The sequence below is a fragment of the Archocentrus centrarchus genome, chromosome 6, assembly GCF_007364275.1.
Source record: "Archocentrus centrarchus isolate MPI-CPG fArcCen1 chromosome 6, fArcCen1, whole genome shotgun sequence".
Classification (NCBI taxonomy): Eukaryota; Metazoa; Chordata; class Actinopteri; order Cichliformes; family Cichlidae; genus Archocentrus; species Archocentrus centrarchus.
In genome coordinates this window covers 11559637-11584099 of record NC_044351.1, presented here as the reverse complement: position 1 = coordinate 11584099, position 24463 = coordinate 11559637, and the positions used below count along the sequence as shown (strand labels likewise).

General features: G+C 41.6%; 1 protein-coding gene across 1 annotated transcript; it reads left to right on the top strand.

The window, feature by feature from the left end:
• The first annotated feature begins 7942 nt into the window (after positions 1–7942).
• Positions 7943–22492, top strand: sin3aa (SIN3 transcription regulator family member Aa). Its single transcript, XM_030730781.1, is given in 24 exon segments — positions 7943–8120; positions 8366–8437; positions 8439–8456; positions 8458–8474; positions 9660–9954; positions 10079–10327; positions 10651–10803; positions 10996–11020; positions 11023–11150; positions 11294–11383; positions 12248–12328; positions 12330–12367; positions 12474–12502; positions 12505–12683; positions 13446–13562; positions 13741–13979; positions 14354–14537; positions 14655–15231; positions 15999–16168; positions 16271–16444; positions 17775–17867; positions 18719–18813; positions 18985–19177; positions 20537–22492. Coding segments are annotated over 24 exon segments (3573 nt in total). The 5' UTR covers positions 7943–7994; the 3' UTR covers positions 20768–22492.
• The last annotated feature ends 1971 nt before the right edge of the window (positions 22493–24463 follow it).

Genomic DNA, 24463 nt, shown 5'->3' with positions numbered 1-24463 from the left:
TTACAGCAGAAATTGAGACTCATCAGACCAGGGACTGTTTTTCCAATCTTCTATTTTCCAATTGTGGTGAGCCTGTGTGAACTGTAGCTTCAGTTTCTTGTTCTTAACTGACCGGAGTGACACCTAATGCGGTCTTCTGCCGCAATAACCCATCTGCTTCAAGGTTCAACTTGTGTTCAAAGATGCTCTTCTAGAACCCCTGGTTGTAATGAGTGGTTATGTGAATTACTGTTGCCCTCCTATCAGCTCAAAGCAGTCTGGCCATTCTCCACTGACCTCTGGCATCAACTAGGCATTTTCGCCCAGAGAACTGCTGCTCACTGGATATTTTCTCTTTTTCTCTCTAAACCCTAGAGATGGTTGTGTGGGGGAAATCCCAGCAAATCAGCAGTTCCTGAAATACTCAGCGCAGCCTGTCTGGCATCAACAACGATGTTGTCACCTTTCTTCCCCATTCTGACGCTCAGTTTAAACTTCAGCAAATTGTCTTGACCACGTGTACATGCCTAAATGCACTGTTGCTGCTATGACTGGCTGAAGAGATATTTTCTTGATGCTGAACAGGTATATTTAGATATATTTACAAGGAGGTAATATCTTTTAGGAGATGATCAGTATCTTGGTCACTATTCAGATTTTATATATATTTGATCAGATTTCTTACTCAAAGACCCAGTCTCAACCAGGCTCTAAATATACTTGAAACAATAGATTTTAAGCTCTCTTAGCATCTTAGAGTAAATCTATACCAAAATAAACCCCTCAGTAAAAGACTAGGTAATGATTAGTTCAAATTTTCCCTTAAAATAATGTGATAGATGGTGTACTGCAAAACTACTGCATACACTTGACAAATTGTGAATTTAACTACACCGTAGGTTACCCACGGAGTGAGCTGTATATGCAACAGTGTTGAAACAGAAATACCCTCCAAATGATATATGCACTCCCGGTGTGCAGAAACTCTGCAGCCGTAAAGAATGCTGGGAGCTGTTTTCAGCAGGGTGTTGGTATTTTTTTTTTTTTCCTCAACAATGCTTATTTTTGGGATGTGGTATGATGTCTTCAGGGGATTGTATTGCTCTGCATATACTGCAGCTGTAAAGCTTACGAAGAGCGAGCTTCGCTGCGTATCGTTTTTGTTTAACGTTGATCTTATTTGCATGTAGCTGAGGGTTTTTGTTTGTTTGTTCTCTACTACATTTTCTACATAAAATGCTGTATGAAGTCCTAAGCCACCTCTTGTGAACTGGTGAATTTGTATTACAAGATTGATATTGCTGGGAATATGGGATTTAAAAGAAAAATTACTTTAACATAAATCCAAATACAACTAATGAGAAAAATAATAATTTCTGAAATTTTCATTATTAGTTTAAGTGAAGCATCATTGATCATTGTACATAAAAAAAACAGGATTTTTGCTACATGTTTAGCAAACCAAAATCTAATAAATAAGTCTTTACATCTTGCTAAGAAAAGTTGTTGTTTAGAAATAATAAAACACTACAACATTTAAACTTATTATAATCTGCTACAGTGAATACAGCACCAAGTAAAGTGGCTGAAGGGCCAGCAACAATTCCAGCATAGTTATTTTTACACAATAGCAATAGTCCCTCTGGGTGTCCCAGAATTCCTCCCTATGCCTTTGCTGGTAATAATTAGAGCAAACGCAATGGCATTGTTTGATGAAAACCTACTTTATGCAACAAATACAATCAATATACAGACAATATGATCACTATATTATAATAATAATAATAAATGAATGCGTTTCTCATATCATCATCAAATAAAGATCACTATCATATTATGTTTATACACTTAACCTGCACATTTCCCTCATTAAAATGTAGCGGAGTAAAACTAAATTCCAAAATAAACTATAAATATTTAGGTAAAAACATCTGCTTACTTTCCACTGTTGCCACAGTAATCCTTTCCTAGAATTATGTATCATTTTTTGAAGCCATCATATTTTAATAGCAATATCTACTCTGAACTGAAAAAGTTGTTCCTGACTACTTTATCACAGTTTTCTTTAAAAATAAATTAATAAATAAAAGGCTTTTGTTAGATTAAGGGTAGATGTTGCACAGATTAGTTAAATCTGATAACAAGCATATATTTCCAAGAAAACCAAACCCAATTAGAAATAATAATTAATCACTACACTAGTTATGAATTCACAAAATAAAGTAGATGAAGGCCCTGCAACAATTACAGCAGTTATTTATTTTAGTTATACAAAAATAGGCATTGCCCCAGAATTTCTCCCTCTGCTTTTATTGCCGAGTGAATGAAATTGTTTGATGAAAAGTTACTTTATGCGACCAATGTACAGACACTATGATCACTCTATTTATACAGCATTAATACAGGGTTTACGAAACATTTTGACAAGCGAGCGAATGCAGGATTATTCAGAGTTTTGAGCGTCATGTGACAAACATTTATCCAACGCTGCATACCTTCTACCACCGCCACCATTTATCCTCTACCAGTATTTGACTTGCAGGTTTTGTGTGGTAGAGAAGAGGCTGCTTCTGCGACGCTGCCTCAGTTTTAGCGGGTGATATTCAAAACAAAGTGACGTGTCTTCCAGTTTGCGCCAATGCCAGCGGAGGGGGCGTCTCCAACTATTTTGTTACAAACACGAATCCGGAGTAAGGAGTCTTTTTACTGGGTATGTAACGGCTGGTTAAACTAAATAATATTAAGAGTATTGTTGCAATATCAAGTGTGTGATTGTTAAGAAGAATCGGAGAGCGATCTTGGTGTCAGTCGCGCTTTTTTGTGCGCTTAAATGAAATGAAAGGCTCTTATTTAGCTCGTAAACGGCAGCTGAATAGCCCAAAACAGAACGTGTTGGATGGATAAATGTGCAGGATGGCATTATGTCGGCTAGTAAACAACCTCCCGGGGGCTGTGCGGTGACCATCTGAGGCATCCCGCTGTCTGGAAGTCGAAACATTTTGTCTGCAGCGTTGTGTGAGCATGTAATGGATCGGCAGGGGAGGTGGGGGGTGTAGTTGTTGTGGTGAGACAGGTTAGACATTTTACTCCCGACTACTGAAGTAAACAAAGAATAGGGGCTGTAAAACGCGCGGTGGTCCTGTCTGTGGGGAAACTGGGCAGCTCGGCTGCGTTTGAGAGGGGAGAAGGCGGAGAATGGCGTGGCTCCGCCGCGCCGATGTTTCCACACAGCTACGCCGTAGTTCCCGTTTCGTTTGACTTTGGCATTGTTTAGTAAGGACAACTGGATCGGCTCTTGCTGCTTATAAAAGCTGCCACGATCGCCACCGAGGCCCCACTTATCCGAGTCCACCGGTGTTCGCGTAAAGCGTCAGTGACCGGATGATCCGCGTTTAGTGCCGTGAACCCTTTTGTTTGGAGTATGCAGCCAGCGTCGACCGACACAGAGCGCAGGGGCTAGTTGATCCTCCTAGCTGTGCGTCTCGGTTTGGGGGATGTCTCCGTGGGCTGCACCGTGTGTGTTGTGTGCGTTTTCTCCAAACGGGAACTTAAAATGGGTTTAATTTTGCGTTCGGTTTTTGGACGTGTGTTTGTTCGGTTTGGAGCACGGCTTTCTTGAAGATGGGTGTAATTATACGGGGGAAATCAGTCGGAATAGCGAAACGCTGTGTGTTTGCGTGCGTGCTGCAACCTACGGTCGCAGCTGAATCCTCCGCCTGCACTGGAAGGAGGAATCCCGGGCTGGTGTTGCAGCTCCGCCTGTCGTGGGCGAGGGTTTATTTCGGAAGTTCCACCTTTTGGGGAATTTGTAATGACGGAGCCGTGCCGCGATTGGCTGCAATGCCCCCTTTATTAAATCTATGGGAGGGGACACAGGCGCAAAGGCAGACGCCCGCCCACAAAGTCACGTGTTGCCAAACTCCAGGAAGTAGCTAATTGTGCATCAAGATCTGAATGCATCTATTGGTTGGGTGGATGGGTAGATTACTTTATGAATCTCAATGGGGAAACGCAGTAGCAACCAGCAGGCCACGGGGAAAAAAAAAAAAAAAAAACACACTCAAAGATGCACTCGTAGCAAAAACGCATTTAAATAGAAACCAGAAAGTTAGAGCAGGTTGTGGCAAATGCTACTCACACAGCATTTCAGTATACCCAAGAGTTACTTGCTGGGCATTGCCAGCCACTGCAGCAGAAAATTCCTGGTTTTTTTTTTTCTGGTAAACCAACTCCCTGAAATAATTCTTTAGGAAGTTGCAAACACTAATGTGTAATCTATTCTTACACAATACTGTCTTGCAAAAGAACCCTGTGTCCAAATATTATGCTTTTACATTAAAATACTGCAGATTATCTTGCATGAAAACCTGGTAACTGGTGTGGTGGTGGTGCCTTTGAGTGTTTGGGCTAAATATCATGATGCTTCCAGCAACTTGCAGTGTGCTCTGTGATGGAAGAGCAACTTTTTACCCATGAGCCCCAAATGGGTTAAACAGGCCATGCATATATATGAATTATATATACACCGTGATTTAAAAGGTTATAACTGTTATTTGAGTATCTCACTCTAATTTTATTGTTCAAATTCATCTTCCAAGTAAGCGAAAACAATATACTGTTTTCAAAATAAAGCAAATTATAGAAAAAAACTCAAAAGATTTCTTATCAAATGCTCTTTAATCTTTTCTCTGTTCGGCCCACAGACACACACACACTAAAACACACATAATGAAACCCATGTGGTTTCTTATGCAGTACTTCCTCGACCATGTTATAATGTGATAATGGAGAAACTCTGCTTTCTAGGTTTGTCTCTAAAGACGGTGCTGTTATACTTTTCCATTTATACTGCAGCCGAGCCTCCGCTCTGCGCTGGCATTATTGTCGCGCTTCAAGTCAAAAAGGGCGTGCTTGGTAACTGCTCGAGAAATCTTTGATTGACAGTTCAATTTCACAACCCAATTCGTCGCCCCGCCCTTGTGCAGGGCTCCTTGAACAGGCTGACCAATAGCTTCTAGGAGGAGGCGGTACTCTAGCTGAAAGCCTCGCCCACCTACAGCTAACCGATCGGAGATTGTTTTCCTTTCTGGGGAAGATTCTCACTTTGTAGCTTGAATTGTTTGTTTCAACTCATACGGCGCTGATAAGTTGCTTCCCATACATACATTGAGTTGCTGGCTTTTCCAGTCAAAGGTGTAGTCGTTAACAAAAAGCTAACGGATTATCGTATCATCATCACCGAACTTCTGCTTGCTATTTGGGAGAGAGGGGGTGAGTTCATCTGAATTCATTCAGCAAGCTAGCGGAGCTAGCTAACTGCTAGAAACCGTTTTAAGTAAATCATGTTGAGGATCGATGCTTCTTTGCATGCTGTTCACTCAAAATCGATCTAATACTAGCAGTATGGCAAATCAATAGTAAAAGTTAGCTGTTTCTGCGAGAGCGAAGTAGATCGCTAATGGCTAGCTGCATGTGCTTCCCTCCTAGCCCCGGACAGCGATCGGTGTCAGGCTACCCATGTTGTTTACATTAGCTAGCAGCTAGCTGGCAGCCCACAGCTCCCGTCGACAGACCCAAGTTCTCAGCAAAGTTACTAAAATAAACATTATACATTTCTCCTGGCTTAACATTCAGTAGGGTGTCTTGCATGCGAGTTGCTTTTCGGTCTTACCTGCTTGAAAAATGGAGCGTAAATTCGCCGAACTCCTGCGCCACGCTCTAAATGGCGGGCGTGGAGAGAGCGTCGCGCTGTAACTCGAGGTCGCTGCTTGTGTTGCTAGGCCTATAAACGGGATGGATAGACCGCAGTTGCGGGCTGTTAGCATGTAACAGACATAACCGCGTTTGCATATGGGAGACTATAAAGTTACTACGCTGAGCTTCTGGCTATAAATACCGCAGCCGAGCTTTCTTTAGCCGGCTGTTTGCTGGCTCGGTGGAGCTCCGCCGCTCACGGGAGCAGTGAGGAAGCGTTAGTAGCAGCAGCGGCGCACGGGCACTCGAGTTTGTCATTGTGTTACTTTTGCTCGACAAACGCATGTCGAATTTTATTCTTAGCTGTCGGACTTTAACGTTTTATCTTTCAAGTACGCAATTCATTCAAATGAGCGTAAGCTGTTGCCGTCCTGAGGAAGTTGTGAATGGCAGACGGACTCCCACGTTCTCACAGCACCTGTTTGTCGGTGACGTAGGCTGTGCGTTTCATTGGCTGCCCAGACATTCAGTTTATGTTAACATTTTCATCCGTGTGACACGCAGAGACACTCGTAGATCTACGAGAAATCTGAATATTTGATGAGAAATAAAAGTTGCTACAGAAATTGTTTATCCACTTATTTTAAGTGGGGTGGCCAGAAATTAAAAAAATGCACAAGACACTTAATTATATGCGATCAACAGTGGTTGCGTGTGTAGCCCATTTTGAGCCAGGAAAACCCCCGTAATTAGATCATAATTATCGATTAATTAATTTGTCTATTACTTTAATGTAGCAGCTGATTTAATTACCTGTATACTGCTCTATTATTATAGCTAAAGCTGTAATAATAGAGCAGTTTTAGGTTGTGTATGTTATGTATATATATTTGAAAACCTGCAAAATATGAAACTAGAGCTTTGATGTAAATAGTCTGGAGTACAAAGTACAATATTTCCATCAAAAATATAGCAAAGTAGAAGCTGAAAGCAGCAAAACACAAAAGTGCCTAAATGAAGTGCAAGTGCAGTGAGTATTGGGATGTAGTGAATTACTTATGATTAAGCTATTGTGTTATATACATTTTGGAGCTGCTTGTTGGTAGCTACATTATTTGTGATTCAGCTACTGGCCTGTGCACACATGGGAACTATCGCAGTAAACTTAGATGAGTTGCATTTTTGCTGCAGTTGGGCAAGAGGCAGGGTACCCTGGACCAGTCTATCACAGGTTCAACACTGGTGCAGAAATGCACAATGCAAACCAACAAAGGGAATCCCAAAAAGCAACAGGATACGTGCCTCACCATTCCAATGTGCTGTGTCCTGTGTGTATTCCAACTTTACCTGCTAACATTTCTAAAGCACGCACAAAGCCGATCAGCTGCTGAAGGAGATCAGTGCCACTTGGATGTAGTTTCTGATGAGAAAAAAATGCTGTCAAACGAATCAAATCACGTTAGTAAATGAATATGGTCCTACTTCACTGACCTTGGTAAAGCTGCAGGCTTTTTTGTGCCACTGAAAGCATCAAGTGTTTCAATAAATCTATGATCGCACTGCGAAGAAGGTTATGTAATCGGGTGCTGCCAAAGCCAAACAAGAAAAGTGGTTATCTGGCACTCTGTGTATATCACAGTACTAGTAAAAAAATAATATATTCCCACCAGTTTTGAATGAAAATGAGAGTGTGGTTGTAATAGATTCTGATAATTTCTCAGAGTGCTGCCAGCTTGAAATGGGCTCCATATGCTGCTGTGTATTCCCAGGTCTCGCAGCTCTCACGAGTATGAGTTCATAATGAAGCGGCGTCTGGAGGATCAGGAAACGGTTTTTTTGCGTCCCCGCAGCGGCGCCTCGCTGGCAACGCGGAGGGTTTCCAGCATCGTGTCCTGGCCCCTGCTCCAGCTCCAGCTGTGTATGAGGCCGTGTCTGACAACATGCAGCCCACAGCAGGCGTCCAGTACTACTCGTCCCACAAGGATATCAGGTACACCTTGTTTGTCCAGTGAAGATTTGTTTGATTGTTTTGTTTGAAGAGCTAAAACTTGGTGTGAACACACAAACTTTCTTTACTAAGTGCTCACACTTATGCTCCAGTTTCCCCCACCAGTCAGCTGTGGACTGTTGTGAATTTCAAGTAGAACTGAGTATTAAGATGAATTACTGTGCACTCACTCTGCGTGTCACTTCCTTCCTTCTGTGACAAAGTCACACAGGAGTATTTGCTATACTTTTAATAAAACCTCTCTGCTTTCCCAGGTTCCCACCGTGGCCCCGAACAGTGGCGGGCACGGGCAACACACCAAGCCCACCTGTCCATGGGGGCGCCCACCACCACAGCCCAGCAGTGCAGTCCCATGGGGCCCTCAGTGATTCCAGGGCACAGCCACACGGCTGCTCCTCAGTCCTCCGCGCAGGGCCAGCAGCAGTTCCAGAGACTCAAGGTCCATGAGCCAATTTTAGTTTTACAGTTGCAAACATAATCATCTGACACCAACTGTCAGCTGTTAAATCAGTGCATCTCCTGTTGTTTTATTGTTATTATGATTTTTTTTTAAACTGTGGTTCTTTTACTGTGAAACTAATTTAATATCAGAGACATTGCACTGCTACTGAAAAAAATAATGTAAAAAAAAAAAAAAAAAAAAAAAGTATGTGAAGCTGACTTTCCCTTCTCTCTCTCTCTAAGGTGGAAGATGCTTTGTCTTACTTGGATCAAGTGAAGCTGCAGTTTGGCAACCAGCCACAGGTCTACAATGAACTTTTTAGACATAATGAAGAGAGTTCAAGTCCCAAAGGTGAGGCTATTGTTTTTAATTCGAGGTTGTAGCTTCAAAAGTTGACCAACTTTCTAGACCAAAATTGTAAATTTTATCATATTACCCTGCAGGAGCAGGATAAACAAATAATAGATGGTGGGGATGCATCCATCCAGCATTTACCTTGAATCTGATAGTAGTTTTTCAAATAAATATGTTGCAATCATTACTGTGAGGAAGAGTGGGAATCTTTTTCTTTTTTATAGGTGTAAGACATCAGACTCAATCTAAACTTTGTAAAAAATAAATACATCCAAGCAATAAATTTGCTGAATTGTTGGTATTAATACAGTAAAAATTTATCGGTGTTATTCATCTAATTTATTTGCACCAGATTGTTTTTTTTTTGTTGTTGTTTTTTGTTTGTTTTTTTTAGTTCAAGTGAGTCGTAAATACTGCAATCACAGTCGCTACTTTCTCCTTTTTCCTCCTCCTCACACTTGTCGTTGCTAAAGAGTATTTAACGAGTTGGCGGGCGACGCGTGTTAAAACCAAACCAACGACCCTCCCGCTTCTACCTTATATAACGCGCCCTCTGACCGAGCAAACGGAGAGGGAAAGTGAGCGGAAGTAGCATCTTCGTCAGCGGATTTTTTTAGTCATGTCATTTCACTTTGGACCACAGTTTGCAGTTAAGTAAAAAAAATAAAAGTAAAAATAATAATTTGGCATGCATACAAACGGAAGGTATTGTGTGGCAGCCGTGAAATACCGCCACATTTCTGCTGCTTAGTTTAACTTAGTTCGAGTTAGCTTCTTTCATGCTACGTTAGCTCTATGGCTAGCTGCTGCTGTCGTGTGGCGATGTAAAGATAACAACACGTAGCTGAAGTAATTGGATCGGCACTATTAATATGTTAACAGAATGATTCTCTTGTAACCCTAAACGTGAAACGTTTGTGGCCAGTCTTTCATTTTACTTCCCCCCTCCTCAAAACCAGTTAGCATATTTTCACACCGATTTAGGTGAACAAGCAACTGGAGCATGCAACAAGTCTGTCATAGCTAGCGGCCGCAAATATGCATTTATCCTGAGTAATTTAAAGTTGTAAAAGTACGCATTGCCCTTTGTACCTGAGATGACGGTAGGTTTTAAATGTACTCCAAGTCGCCTCCCAGGTGTAACAGGATTTAAAAGTCATTTTTCTGCTTCTGTGTTTGCAGTATTGACACTCCTGGAGTCATCAGCAGAGTGTCGCAGCTCTTCAAAGGTCATCCTGATCTCATCATGGGCTTCAACACCTTCCTGCCACCGGGCTACAAGATCGAAGTCCAGACCAATGACCTGGTCAATGTGACAACGCCTGGTCAGATCACCACATCACCCCGCATGGCATTTCAGTTCAGAACATCCCCATAACGGGAGCAACTACCCAACATCAGTCCTCCGCTCCCATCTGCTGCAACCACCACTGCCCCACCCCTTGTAACGCAGCCCACTCCTGCCAAGATCAGCAAGGTGAGAACCAAATGTGGAGCAGAAACTGAATATTGCTTGGTTCAAGGTTTTTAAAAAAAAAAAAAAACAAAGTTTTGTTGTGTAGCATGTGTTTCAGTACACTTAAAATCTTTACTGTTTTAAGCCTCTACAGCCCCAGGCATTAACACCAAGCAGCCAGAGCAATCCGTCCATCCCTGCCTACACCTCTCCCCGCTCCCCACCCATGCAGCTCCACCCACCACTCAGCGGGACCCCCACCGGCCCACCCATGCAGAACAACCAGCCTGTTGAATTCAACCATGCCATCAATTACGTCAACAAGATCAAAAACCGCTTCCAGGGCCAGCCTGACATTTACAAAGCCTTCTTGGAGATCCTCCATACCTACCAGGTCAGTGGTGCAAAATGAAACCAAAAGTGAAACTCTGAGCTTAAAATTTGAATTCAATTTAAAATTAGGCTGAGGATATCTTTTAAAGGGGACCTACTGTGCTCATTTCCAGCTCCATTTCAGCTGTAGATTTGTACTGTCACTGGGGGCAGTGTCAAAATATGTGGAACAGCTAATGTTTGTGCTGTTGCTGGTCCTTTAGCTTCTGCTACACAGAAACTTCCTCTCTTCTGGCTCACAGGGAAGCCTGAAACAATATATATATTGGGGGGGCAGACTAGATGGACTTTTCATTTATCGTGTGTGTTTTACTCCACCCACAGAAGGAGCAGCGTAATGCCAAGGAGGCCGGAGGGAACTACACACCAGCTCTGACTGAACAGGAGGTTTACGCTCAGGTGGCCAGGCTCTTCAAGAACCAAGAGGATCTGCTCTCTGAGTTTGGGCAGTTTCTGCCTGATGCCAACAGTTCAGTGGTGAGTAGAATCCAGACCTTAACTATACCACCTTTTGCTCATGAGTGCAGATTTAGCTCGAGTTACCTTAAACATGAAGTTAGTGTATTCATTAAAATGTGCATTTGTTCCTTTTTTCCCCCTCTCCTCTAGCCTCTGAGCTGTCATATTCGTGTACCCTTTTCTTAATCAGCGTTTTTGTATTCTTCATAGCTATTAAATAAGACCACTGCCGAGAAGCCGAGTCCGTACGGAACGACCACGGTGGTACTGCCAAAAAGCTGCAGCTCAACAACAAGCAGAGGCCCAACCAGAACGGCTGCCAGATTCGTCGCCATCCCACACCAGGGGCCACACCTCCTGTCAAGGTACATTCATTCTCACGCTCCTAAAGCTACACTCAAGCCCTATTTTTTTATTTTTAGTTATTTTAGTGTTTTATGTCAGGTCCTAGATAGTTTTATAATTATTGTACCTGTGTGTCTCGAATGCTATTTTGGGAATGCTGCAGAAGAAGCCGAAGTTACTGAATTTGAAAGATTCCTCGGTGGCAGAGGCCAGCAAGCATGGAGTCGGCACAGAATCTCTGTTCTTTGAGAAGGTGAGTTTATATTTAGTTTGTTAGCTTAAATAAGAGAAAAAAAAAACTGATTGAAATTTTTAGAAAGGCAATAGTCCCACTTGATTTTTAGAAAATCATCTTCTTTCAGCTCCTCCCTTTAGGGGTTGCCACAGTAGATAATCTGCTTCCATCTCACCCAATCCCTAGTATCCTCTTCTGTCACATCAGCCCTCTGTGTGTCTTCCTTCACTACATCCATGAATCTTCTCTGTGGTCTTTCTCATTTCCTCCTGCTTTCAGCTCCATCTGCGACATCCTTTTGTCCAGTATATCCACTACTTTGTCTCCAAACTGCTCAACCTGAACTGTACTTGTGACGTCGTCATTCCAATCTTGTCCTTTCTGATCACTTCTAAAGACAATCTTAGCATCTTCCAAGTCTGCTCCTCCAGCTCAGCCTCCTGTCTTTTTGTTTCCAAACCATACATCACAGTAGGTTTTTGTAAACCTACTCTCACTCTTGCTATCCTTCTGTCACCTGTCACAAATCACTCCTGACACTTGTCTCCACCCACTTTCTTCACCTCTTCTTCACCCCACTTTTGTGCAACTTGCCTTCAGACAGTAGTGTTTTATTGATTTGTTCTCACACACAAGTGGATTCCTTTGACAGTCGTATGGGGGGGTTACTAAATCACGGTAGTAAACATAAAACATGTTGACTTTATTATCTTTGGTAATTCCTAACTTTATTTTGAAGCCACAGTTTATTCAAAGAACACGGGGTATTTTAGTTGTTCTGTCTGTTGTCAAAACTTGAATTATGCCATAAGACTTGAGCAGAAGTGTGTGTGTGTGTGTGTGTGTACTAACTTTTTTTTTTTTTTTTAATTATATATTTTAGTGCGCAAAGCCTTGCGAAGTGCAGAGGCCTACGACAACTTCTTGCGGTGTCTGGTCATCTTTAACCAGGAGGTGATTTCCAGGGCTTGAACTGGTGCAGCTGGTGCTGCCGTTTTTAGGGTGAGTAACTCAGTCTTGGATGATATGAGAAGACTGCAGTAGGAAAAAGAATCTCAGATTTAAAAGAAAAAAATTATATATAAAATTTGTTTTTCTTTAAAAACAGAAAATTCCCAGAGCTGTTCAACTGGTTCAAAACTTCCTGGGGTATCGTGAAATGTCCCACATTGAAACGTACCCCAAGGAGCGGGCTACTGAGGGCATCGCCATGGAGATTGACTATGCTTCCTGTAAGAGACTAGGCTCCAGTTATAGAGCCCTGCCCAAAAGCTACCAGCAGCCCAAGTGTACGGGCAGAACTCCACTTTGTAAAGAGGTGAGAGAGCAGAATCCGGGGGTCATAAAGCTACCGTGTTTTTCTTTAGTTCTAACTACTGATGACTGAAAGAAATATTTAATGTGGTGGGGTACTGATGTACATTTGCATATAAATGTATAAGATTACTTATATTGCTTCCAGCTCAGTATTTTTAATTTTATGTCCAACTAGAGTAGCTTTGCATGATTTAGCTTTATCTTATACTGGATGGTGTGGCTCCTCAGTTCATCTTCTGTCTGAAACAAGCTGTTGTGGCTCTCTTATCACTTCTTCATGGCTGATTGGTTGTTACTTGCAAACAGAAGATTTGTAGAGCAGGTGGGAGGGGCTTCTGTGCTCACAGCCAGAGCTGTATGCATTAGATGACTTTAAGTTATCTGCTCTCATTGATATCATACAGAGGGGGGGAAAAAAAACAGCATTTAGAGAGGTCTGAGGTTTGACCTTTTTGGCTCACAGGGATGACAATTCTGGCTTTGTTTAATATAATGTATACAAATAATATGATCTGTGACAGTGTGTGTGTGTGTGTATATGTCACAATAAGGATAAGCGTAGTAATTCTCTTTTTGTATAGAGTGAAACAAGATTTTATAAGAAAATTTTATTTATTTTTTTCAGATCAATTTGTGCTTAATGCTAACAGTCAGCATCTCATCCTCATTAATATAATTTGATTTGACCTCTGTAGATTCAAGCTGTATAAGTGTGCAGCTTGAATCTGACAAATCTTTTTTTTTTTTTTCCTCCTGTGTCCAGGTCTTAAACGACACCTGGGTCTCCTTCCCCTCCTGGTCTGAAGACTCCACTTTTGTGAGCTCCAAGAAGACTCAGTATGAGGAGCACATCTACAGGTGTGAAGACGAACGCTTTGAGGTGAGCTGGTACATGTAACTTGACTTTTAATGATATCAGCAAAAGGCTGATATCCCTAAACGGGGGGGTTCTAGAAATTCAGTATTTCTTTAAATGCCCTGAACAACAGTTTTTGAAATGGGATCAGAATAACACCAAAAGGGTTTTATATGTAAACACCTGTGTTTTCCTCACACAGTTGGATGTTGTGCTAGAGACCAACCTGGCTACCATTAGAGTCTTGGAGACGGTGCAGCGGAAGTTGTCCCGCATGTCCGCAGAGGAGCAGGCCAAGTTCCGCTTAGATAACATGCTGGGTGGCTCCTCAGAGGTCATTCACCGCAAAGCCATCCAGAGGATATATGGAGACAAAGCGCCCGACATCATTGACGGCTTGAAGAAAAACCCTGCTGTTTCTGTCCCCATTGTTTTGAAAAGGTAACTTTTGAATCAAGGACTGAATAATTTCCTGTACAGCTGTAACTCTGTACAGTTGCTTGGTCTTTGTGGAGGTAATTTTAAAGGTAACATAAAGCTGCTGAGTTGAGATTTCTCCTAATTTAGTAAGAATAGCTTTTGAATAACAGGATCTCATCATGCATGCAGTAAATATCTGTGCACCAGCTTCTTTTGGTCGCCTATCTGAGGTTATGACCCACAGTTTACAAACACAGCAATTCACACAGGGAAGGAAGCGCAAATATTAAATGATTCAGAGTAACAAAACGCTCTACCACCCCCTCTGTGTTGCAATGTGAATGATGCAGATTGTTCAGATTTGGAGTTTGTACATTACTTTTCTTTTCAAACAGGTTAAAGACAAAAGAGGAAGAGTGGCGGGAAGCCCAGCGAGGCTTCAACAAGATCTGGAGGGAGCAGAACGAGAAGTATTACCTCAAGTCTCTCGACCATCAAGGCATTAACTTCAAACAGAACGACACCAAAGTGCTTCGATCAAAGTCCTTGCTTAATGAAATCGAAAGCATCTATGATGAGGTCATTTTCTTTCTTTCTGTGATGTCTTGGGACATTTTCACTACTTGCCATGAGTAAAGGTTTTCTGTACAATGCTTCAGAAAACATAATGTTCAACCGATTATCTTTGCTCTGCAGCGACAGGAGCAGGGATCTGATGAGAACACCACCCCAAGCACAGGCCCCCACTTGACACTGGCTTACGAGGATAGCCAAATCCTAGAGGACGCAGCAGCCCTCATCATCCACCATGTCAAGCGGCAGACCAGCATTCAGAAGGAGGACAAATACAAAATCAAGCAAATCATCTACCACTTTATCCCTGACATGCTGTTTTCTCAGCGGGGCGAGCTTTCGGATGTCGAGGAGGAGGAGGAGGAAGAGGAAATGGAACTGGAGGAAGGAGCTTCCAAAAAGCACAATGGCGTCCCTGGCAGTGGGAGCCCCTCTAAGTCCAAGCTGCTATTCAGCAACATGGCAGCGCAGAAGCTGCGTGGCTGCGACGATGCCTACAACCTCTTCTTGGTCAACAACAACTGGTATGTCTTCCTGCGGCTGCACCAGACTCTCTGCTCACGCCTGCTGCGGCTGTACGAGCAGGCGGAGCGGCAGATCGAGGAGGAGGTCAGAGAACGGGAGTGGGAGAGGGAAGTCCTGGGGCTCAAGAAGGAGAAAAATGACAATCCAGCCATCCAGCTAAGACTGAAGGAGCCCAGTGAGTAGCAGACATACATACATACCCCATGTCCCCGATTGTGTTACATTTGTTTGTTTTTTCTGTTGGTGAAATAAGAAGAGAGTTAATTGTCAAACTGAATAATTTGACTTTTGTGCTGTCTGCTTTTATAGGTCTTCTCAAAGCCAGCTTTATAAAATGCTTAAAAACCAGCACACAATAAAATAAGCAGGGGAAATCAGATTAAAGTAAAAACCAATAGTTCAAACCCGAAGTGTGAATTATAAAAACACTTGGCATATCAATTTAAAATGAGACTCATGCAAGACTCAAGTGCAGTGTCAACAATACAATACAGTTTGACAAATATAAAAATGCCTAAGACTTTATAAAAAGCCCCGTGAGAAGTCTGAAAAGTGAGTTAAGAGAAGATGCTGACCAAAAAAGGTGCAGTTTCTCAGGCAAGTCAGACCACAACTGCAGAGCCCTGACAGCGAACGCTCTGCGCTGTGGTCGCAGGGACTGCATTTCTCATTAATCTTCTTGGGCAGGGCTGTGAAGTTCTTTAAAAGTAATGTGTAAAATCTTAAAATCAATTCTTAAATAAATGGGCTGCGACTGTAGGAGCGTTAAAATCTGAGTAATGCATTCAGCGGTCTATTGAAAATATAGACACCTCGAGAAAAGAACATCAGTACTTTTATTTTGGGTTGTTGTAACAAAAAGCATAGAAAAAGTTTAAATGATTTTTCCTTCATGCTGTTCCACTTAGTGATCTGTTTTTGTTAAATACTTCTTCTCTCCAGTGGACATTGAGGTGGAAGATTACTATTCAGCTTTCTTGGAGATGGTTCGGAATTTGCTGGACGGCAATATGGAAGCGTCTCAGTACGAGGACTCCCTGAGGGAAATGTTCACTATCCATGCTTACATTGCATTCACAATGGACAAGCTCATCCAAAGCATCGTGCGGCAGGTATGAATCTGTTCTCTCAAGTAGCGATTTGCAAGAACTGTTGTTGTTGTTGTTGTTGTTGTTTTTACCACCCGGTCGCTAATGCGTTTCTCTATCCTTAAGCTCCAGCACATTGTGAGCGACGAGATCTGCGTCCAGGTGACGGACCTCTACCTGACGGAGAGCGCTAACGGAGCCACCGGAGGAAGCATGTCCACGCAATCCTCCAGGAGCTCTGCAGAGATGATCTATCAGCGGAAAGCTGAGCAGCTCATGTCTGACGAGAACTGCTTTAAGGTAAATAAAATAAAGTTGGAGTTCCCTATGAAACCCAACCGTGGCATTATGGGAGTTTAGACCTTTTGCTGAAACTTGGTAAATATGGAGAGGAGTTCATTTAAAGTTTAAAAGAGATACTTAAAAGTAATTTTCCATCAGGCTGCTGGAGTGGTTCCTGCACTCAATCCAGATGTCAAAATTAATTTGTTGCAGTGAGGATCATCCCACTTTTACTAACTGGCAATTTCTTTTATTTATTTATATTTTTTCTTTATTAAAAATGTTCTTTTTGGGTGTGCATTCACTGCCAATAAATCGTCTCCACATTATAACAATTTAAAACTTGAGTGAAACACAAGCAGTGCCATTTGTAAGAGGAAACTGTATTAGTCCTTTCCTTGGCAAAGACACGAGGATTCACAAAGCAGCCAGGTTTGTGAAAAGGCATGTGCAATCTGCCTCCTTAGTAATTATCAGAGCATGTAGTAGGTATCAGATGGTGTGTGTGTTTTAAATTGAGAGTGCCTAAGGGGGTGAATCAGCAACCCTTTTTTTTTTTTTTTTTTTTCTCTCTCTCTAAAATGATTACAGTAATGAACCACAAGCGCTTATTGCCTACAGCAACTAAAGCTGCTTTTTGCATTTTTGGCCACAGCGGCTCTTATGGGCAGTGAAGAGAGACAGGAAATGGGGGAAAGATACAGGGGAAGACACACGGGCAAACTGGTGACGGGCCGGGACTCGAACCCGCACCGCAACGCAGCATATGTATGTAGTCGCCAGCTTCACCACTAAGCCACCCAGGTGCCCCAGCAACTAAAGCTGCGTAAAGTGACCTGTCACCCATGAGCAAATTTCCCTTTTTGGCCTACTTTTAAAGCTTCAGTTTACATTAAACATTTATCCCATTTTGTTAAAAAAAAAAAATTACAAAACCAGTTTTAAACCCATTCATCCTGTTTACTTTGATTGAAAACTGACTTGTTGGAAAAGTGAAGTTGGAAACTTCCACTTAACACGTCCCTTTTCTTTATAATTTATTAGAAAGTCTGAAGTTCAATAAATATAAAATGGAGTGAAAGGGTAAAACTTCACAGCAAGGATTTCCTTTTTGCCCATTGATCAGCCCTATTGACTGGTCTGTTGTCACTATACTTAGTCCAACTATTAGATTAGTGCATCACTTTCTCACTGTCTCTCCCACCCCGCCCCCCATCTTTCTATCACACCTTCTTGTTTCTCTTCAGTGTCTCTGAGATTGAGGTTCTCCCCCTGCTGTAGGGTCTTTCTCTTCCATTAAAAAGTGCCTTGAACTGAATTGAACGTAACTGTCCTGTTACTTTGTCAGGTGATGTTTCTGAGAAATGGAGGACAAGTGCAGCTCACAGTGGAACTGCTCGACACAGAGGAAGAGAACTCAGACGAGCCCATGGAGGCCGAGGTAAGAGACACACCTGTAAATTGTCAGTGTCGAGGTCCATTAGCATCAGGAGCAATTTTGAGGCCAGTAATATCATTCAGCCCATATTTTAACCCATTTTTATTTTTTAAAGAGGAGCTATTGTGTTAATTTCCAGCTGCTTATTCTTTGTCTCTACTATAATTGCTTCCCATCATTCACAGATGATCTTTATTTACCTTATCCTGTGCCTTGCTACAAGCCACTGTATGAAATGAGCCTGTTTCACTCCTTTCTCGCTTTTAATCTTTATTATTGGCTGACATGCAGACAAACAGCAGCAGGCAGTGGGGCTGGTGTGCTCACATGCGGGGGAGGGTTTTTTTGTTTCTTTTTTTTTAATGTCATATTTTGAATGTAATACGTTTTATATAAATAAACTTCTGTGAAATGACAGAAAATAATAGGTTCGCCTTAATTAAATGGGCTCTGTGATGCCTAATAAATGGTAAAATAACCAGGATGCTGCATAAATTTAGTTTAAATAAACATATTGATAAGTGTTTATGGTTGCAGTAGTAACTTGTCTTTTAGTCCCACACTTGTGCTGTGTGGCGTTTTATTATGCACAGTCCAGAAACTGGTCATTTACATGCCTATAACCAGTAAAGTATTTGATTATTATTTTCATGTTCACTGCATATTAGACTATACAGCAAATAAGTGTTATTGTTTTTTAATTTTTTTTGTCTAGTAAGAGTGTCTGCTTTTCCAGCTGGAGTGGCAATACTAGTAAGGACCTGTTGCCAAACTTTTGGTAATACTGGCGCAGTACTAGTGTTTACAGACTTGTCTGTGTTAAACTTGGTTTTGTGCTTGTTTTGTGTTTGCAGCGTTGGTCTGATTATGTGGGACGCTACTTGAATCCAGATTCCACCACTCCTGAGTTGAGGGAGCATCTCGCTCAGAAGCCTGTTTTTCTTCCCAGGTGAGTTCTCACATCCTGTCATTTCACAGAATTTTCCACATTTCATTGCCAAAAACAGGAGTTTTTTTTTTTTTTTTAAATTGTATCAAATCTAATTGACTTGTCCTGACGTATTCCTGCTGGATGGTATAAGTCTCACTCATCACTTTTGCTTGTGTTTGTCTAAACCAGGAATCTGAGACGGATCAGGAAGTACCAGAAGGGCCGAGAGCAGCTGGACAAGGAGGCCTGCGAGGGTGGCAAAAAATCACTGGAAAAGGAGAAAATGGAGTGCATGTTCAAATTAAACTCTTACAAGATGGTCTACGTCTTTAAGTCTGAGGATTACATGTACCGACGCACTGCTCTCCTGCGAGCTCACCAGGTATTTACTAATATTTTATTTATTTATCATATTTAGCTGATATGCCATTGGTATTCTACTCGTTCCTGTATTTATCATGTCAGGAAGGAGAGTCAGTGACTCTTGGCCATTTGTGTTCACTGCTGTGTTGTAATGCTGCCATCATCATGTCAGCAGCAGCAGTGCATTTGATTCAAAAATTATTAATGACGCCTCTGCAGTTTTCACACTTAGCAAAGCATTTTCAGACCTGTCCATCAAAGTGGTTAAGCATAATACCTCACACAAGAAGTCTTTGTATGCAAGTCTTTATTTCTCCCTAATAAATTATTTCAATAGAGACACTCATCAAGCTGTATTAAATGCCATAGCATCAAGTTTAAAACTGGATTAAAGAACAGAGGGGACTTATGTGCCAGACCTCTTCAAATTGGTGAGCTTTAGAGATGCTGCAAGGTAACAGGCTTCCTAAAATATCTCACTTCCATTTTTAAAGGGAAACAGTTTAGCTTTTCCTTAGTGGTGGATGCTCATATGGCCAAAGTTTTAAATATTGACGGCAGTGTATGTATAAATCATCCAAAAAAACGAATTAAAAACTCTTCTGGCTGCTTTAAATACTAAATTGCTGTCGGGCTGTTTCAACTCTTGGCTCTGTATGATGTGAGGGCAGATATTACTAATATGGTCATCAGAGACAAACCCCACTCATCTGCTGTACAAACCTCCTGTTTACACGGAGCAGCCAATCTGAAGAGAGCAGGCAGAAAGGGAGGAGAGTTGAGCCTCAGTCACAAAGACTTAGGCTGGTCATTAGCCACTGTGTAAAACCATGTATTTTCCAACCAGTTGGTGCCTGGCTGCTGGAGGTTGCTGGCTCTCACTGGGTCAAGTTGGTGGTAAAGGGGGTATATGGTGCTGCACCCAAAACATCCTTATGACTGCTTTAGTTGCCACGGACAGCTCAAGTCTGTATGGAAGATGGGGACTTCTCTGCAGACACTGCCTAACTACTCACAGAGCGGTAATGAAACTTCAAAAAAGAGCGATGCAAACCAGAAATGAAACTATTGACCTTCAAAGTAAAAGTCATGGCTTTCTGCTGCAACCAACACATTTCAAAAGGCAAAAGCTCGCACTTCTGGTTTGCATCATACTTGCCTGGTAGGAGATAAAAATGGGATTATTTTGAACTGATACCCTCACCCTAGAGTCCAAGATTATAACTTGCATAATGTTATAAGTGGTGGAATAAGCATTCATATTTAGTTGACATTACAGTGTTGCTTCTGTCTTCAATTTTTTTTTTTAAGTCTACTCAGTGAATAGAAGATGTAGTATTTGTTTAATGACAGCAGCATCCTTCTTGTTTTTCCTCAGTCACATGAGAGGGTGAGCACGCGACTACACAAACGCTTCCAGGCCTGGGTAGAGGAGTGGGTCAAAGAGCACGTCACGCGCGACATGAGTGCCGAGACCAACAAGTGGCTGATGGGCGAGGGACGTGAAGGCTTACTGCCCTGCAGCACCACCCGGCACCCAGAGGTCCTTCACTTCATGAACATCAATAAGTATCGTGTGAAATACAGCACACCCAGCAAGGCACCATAGCCAACCAGAGCCACGATGACAAACGGCAAACAGACTGACTTCTGGGTGTGTAGGGTCTGATGTCAAACAAGTCAGGAATAGAGGTAGGGACAAGGGGGTCATCAATGTGTTTTTAAAGGCGACATGGGAGCACAATTAAGCTAGCTGCCGTGTGTGTTGCTACTGGGGCGGCAGGATTACTGATATATATAAAAAAAATTTTTTTTTTCTTTTTAAAACCAGCATTTTTAGCTGGGCCCTTTTTTTTTTCTTTTCTCCCCCCCCTCACAGGGCCTTTGGTGCCAAAACTTAGGAACGGTCATGTTCCAGTCGCAGACCTGAGCTCTTACCAGCACTCGGAGCCATGTCACAAACTTCCCTGAGCCTTTTTTACTAAGCTTTGTGATGTAAGCAGTGAGCCAGAAAGAGAGAGAGAGAGAGCGCGTGGTGCTTTTTGTACTTTATCACAGCTGAGCTTCAACTCAGCCTTTGACTGACGGTCTGAAGCCATCCGAGTAATCGAGTTCCATCAAAATCAGTCACACAGGGATTTATTTATGAAAGTGTTATTCTGTAGTATTCACTGAGAACAATACGATGGACAAGTGCACTTATGTAGAAAAAGGGGGAGATGTTTCAGAAGTTGTGTTTCCCAGATTGAAGTTTTGGAGGGAGCTCAGTAAAGTCTGAGGGATCTGGTTCAGACGTTCCTGTGTTGCGGCCAAATCACAATCATGTGTCATCAAGCAGACGGAAAGAGGGTTACATTTTCCTTTCCGAAACACATGGCAGCATTATTAGAAACCGTGCCTGAGCCCCAAACTCTGTTGTCGGGTTAAGATAGAAAAGCACTGTTTCATCTAATGTAAAAAAAGAAAAAAAAATATGAGCCTCACAACATTGTTTGGTCTCAGACTGTAAAATTGTATAGCTTGTGAATGTCAGATACTGACATGTATTCCTGTGTGTGTGTGTGTGTGTGTGTGTGTGTGTGTGTGTGTGTGTGTGTGTGTGTGTGTATTATATATAGTTCTATTAACACACAAGATCCTCGCCGCCCTGGAAGTCAACCTTTAAGATGCCCACGCCAATACACCAGCTTCAACACACAAACACACACACACACACACACTCATCTTGCTCATGCCCTCATGTTGTAAATACACTGTATATAGTCTCAGACTTTTTTATGACAGATCTGTGTTGTTGTGCTAGTAATACTTTCCAAGCTTACTGTGGACTTTAGTGATAAATGGCTAAAGTTAGTATGTATATGAAAAGGACAAATGCAAGACCATTTATTACCGTTTTTACCAAAGGGAGTTGATTATAATATAGATGTTTTTGCCCCCTTTGTGTGTTCCTTTATGTCTTTGCTTTTTAATTTCTGTAGTAAAACATGATGGGGTTAAGTAGAAATGTATCCAGGTCTTTCAGTTTTTATATAAAACACAAACATTTTATTTTTTTTTTCTTTTCTCGATGTGACATTTGGTTTAAAAAAAAAAAAAAATCACTGCCCTGCTTTTTGACAACCGACACCGTCCGTGGTGATGGTGGGACTCATTTCAAAGTTCAGTGGACTCCAACAGTCTCACCTTGTGATGCATGCTTCGCTCCCTGGATAGATTTCTGCTGCAAACATCACCCCACACCATATTTTTGATAATGGAAGAAGTCACATGAGCATGTCTTTAGTCCCTTTATTTAGACATTATTTAAAGTAATAAAAACATTTGTAGCCTACAGAGCCTTTTGTTGTGGTGTTATTTATGTATTTTTGTCTACACTTTCATCTCTTACTTTCAGTCACTGGATCTCAATATTGCTGGTGAGAAATATGAAGACAAACTTTTTTTTAATTTTTTATTTTTTTTAACACAAGAGGTGCATAAAATTCAGTACTTTTTAACAGCCCAAGTACAAAATGAGGTGTCACCTGTCTGTGCACTGTAAGAAGTAATAATATAAAGAGTGATTTCCACAGAAAAAGTTTGTAATTACATCAAGAAATTTCTAACTACCCCAGTTTGCCTCTTGTTAATTTGTGTAACTTTTTCATGCAGGCAGGCAGTTGCTCCTCAGTGCTCTGGAGTTGTTTACTTCTATACAGTCTTTAAGTCTGACATCATTTCTGGGTCCAAATGCTAATAAATAAACAGCAATGGCTTAACCAATGACTTCACTATTACAGAAGATTGTAACATACCTCATCACCTGCAGCCATTTCCTCTTCTTTCTCATCGGTAAAATGACAGCGGAGTGTTTTTCTTTTTTTGGATGGGTTAAAACGAGGGACACTGCATTGAGGCATATTGATCACATGACAGTTTGGACCTGGAAATGGAATTCTACGTCATCACTTAACAACCGGATGTAAGAATAAGAATAACTTTTATTGATCCCAGAGGGAAATTCCTGTGTCTGACCTAGCTCATCTGCTGTATGAGAATTGAAAAGAATTGATGGCTGTGGGTATGAATGATATTCTGTATCTCTGTTTTACATCACAGAGAGAAAGGCGCCTTCCAGTACTGATGATTTTTTTGTTGTTGTTTACTTCTATGACAATGTTACAAAGTGTGTGTGATCAGAATGGCTTCCAGTCAGGCGGGAGGAGCGAGAAACGTGACTGAAGTCTCCTGAAATTATGAAGAGTTCCTCTGGATGTTTAGTCTGTATTCTAGCAGCAGTTTCATGGAGAACTTCTCGTGGAACTTCAAATGTTACCTTTGGTGGAATGTACACAAGTATTGTTTTAAGACTGAATTCTCTTGGTACATAATACAGTCGCATACCAACCGCCGAAAATTCAATATCAGGACAACGTGTCCGCTCCTCGACAGCGACTGCACTCATGGTATACTTTGAGTCTTGTATCTCCAGCTCATCACGTCTGTTGGCATTTCCCATGATGGCTTTTGGCAGAAAAGGGCTAATCTTTCCACATTCAAGCCTTCACCTTTGCACCAGCACGCCAACCACAAAAACACCTCTTTATCTCAGCTGAAATAGGGTGGCACCTTCCAGATTTGTTTCATTTCAATGAAAAAAAAAGCTCTTGAGTAAACCTACACGTTTTAAATTGGGGTTAACGCAGCAGTCGACGGTGCTGCAGAAGATTTTCAGTCTCTTTCACGGAGGTTCAGTCAGCGCCAGCAGACCTGCAGCAAACACTTCAAATGCCACTAAGCAGAGCAGGATCATTCCATGTAAAATCAACTAAATCCATTTAAATGGACTCAAGATCTCAGCAATATCAGAGTGCAATTGGAAAGATTCTCAGACACTGAAGTTATTTTAACAACGTAAAAGGTCCAAACTATTATACAGAATATGTGACATATAAATGTAGTTGTTTCTCCATTGGGCCATGAACTACATTCATGTGTTAAAATCAGACTGGGTTTGATGCAGAAGGAAAAGTTGAGCCAGATATCAAAATAAGGTAAAAAAGGAGACTTTTCATGTGCTGTAAAGCAACCCTTTAACATTTACCCTAAAAGCACTTTTTAAAGTTTTCTCCATTGAATTATCAGAAAACAGATTAAACATCCGTGCTTGTTTCTGTTACTCATCGTCACAGACATTAAAATGGTTCAATTTTGCTGCTTAGAGTTGGTTATTTGTTTTTTGTTTTTTTAAAAAGAAGCAAGGTTTTAGCTTTAAATTAAGAAAACTGGTATGCGTGTAAAACCTTGATTTTCATGTGGTTAT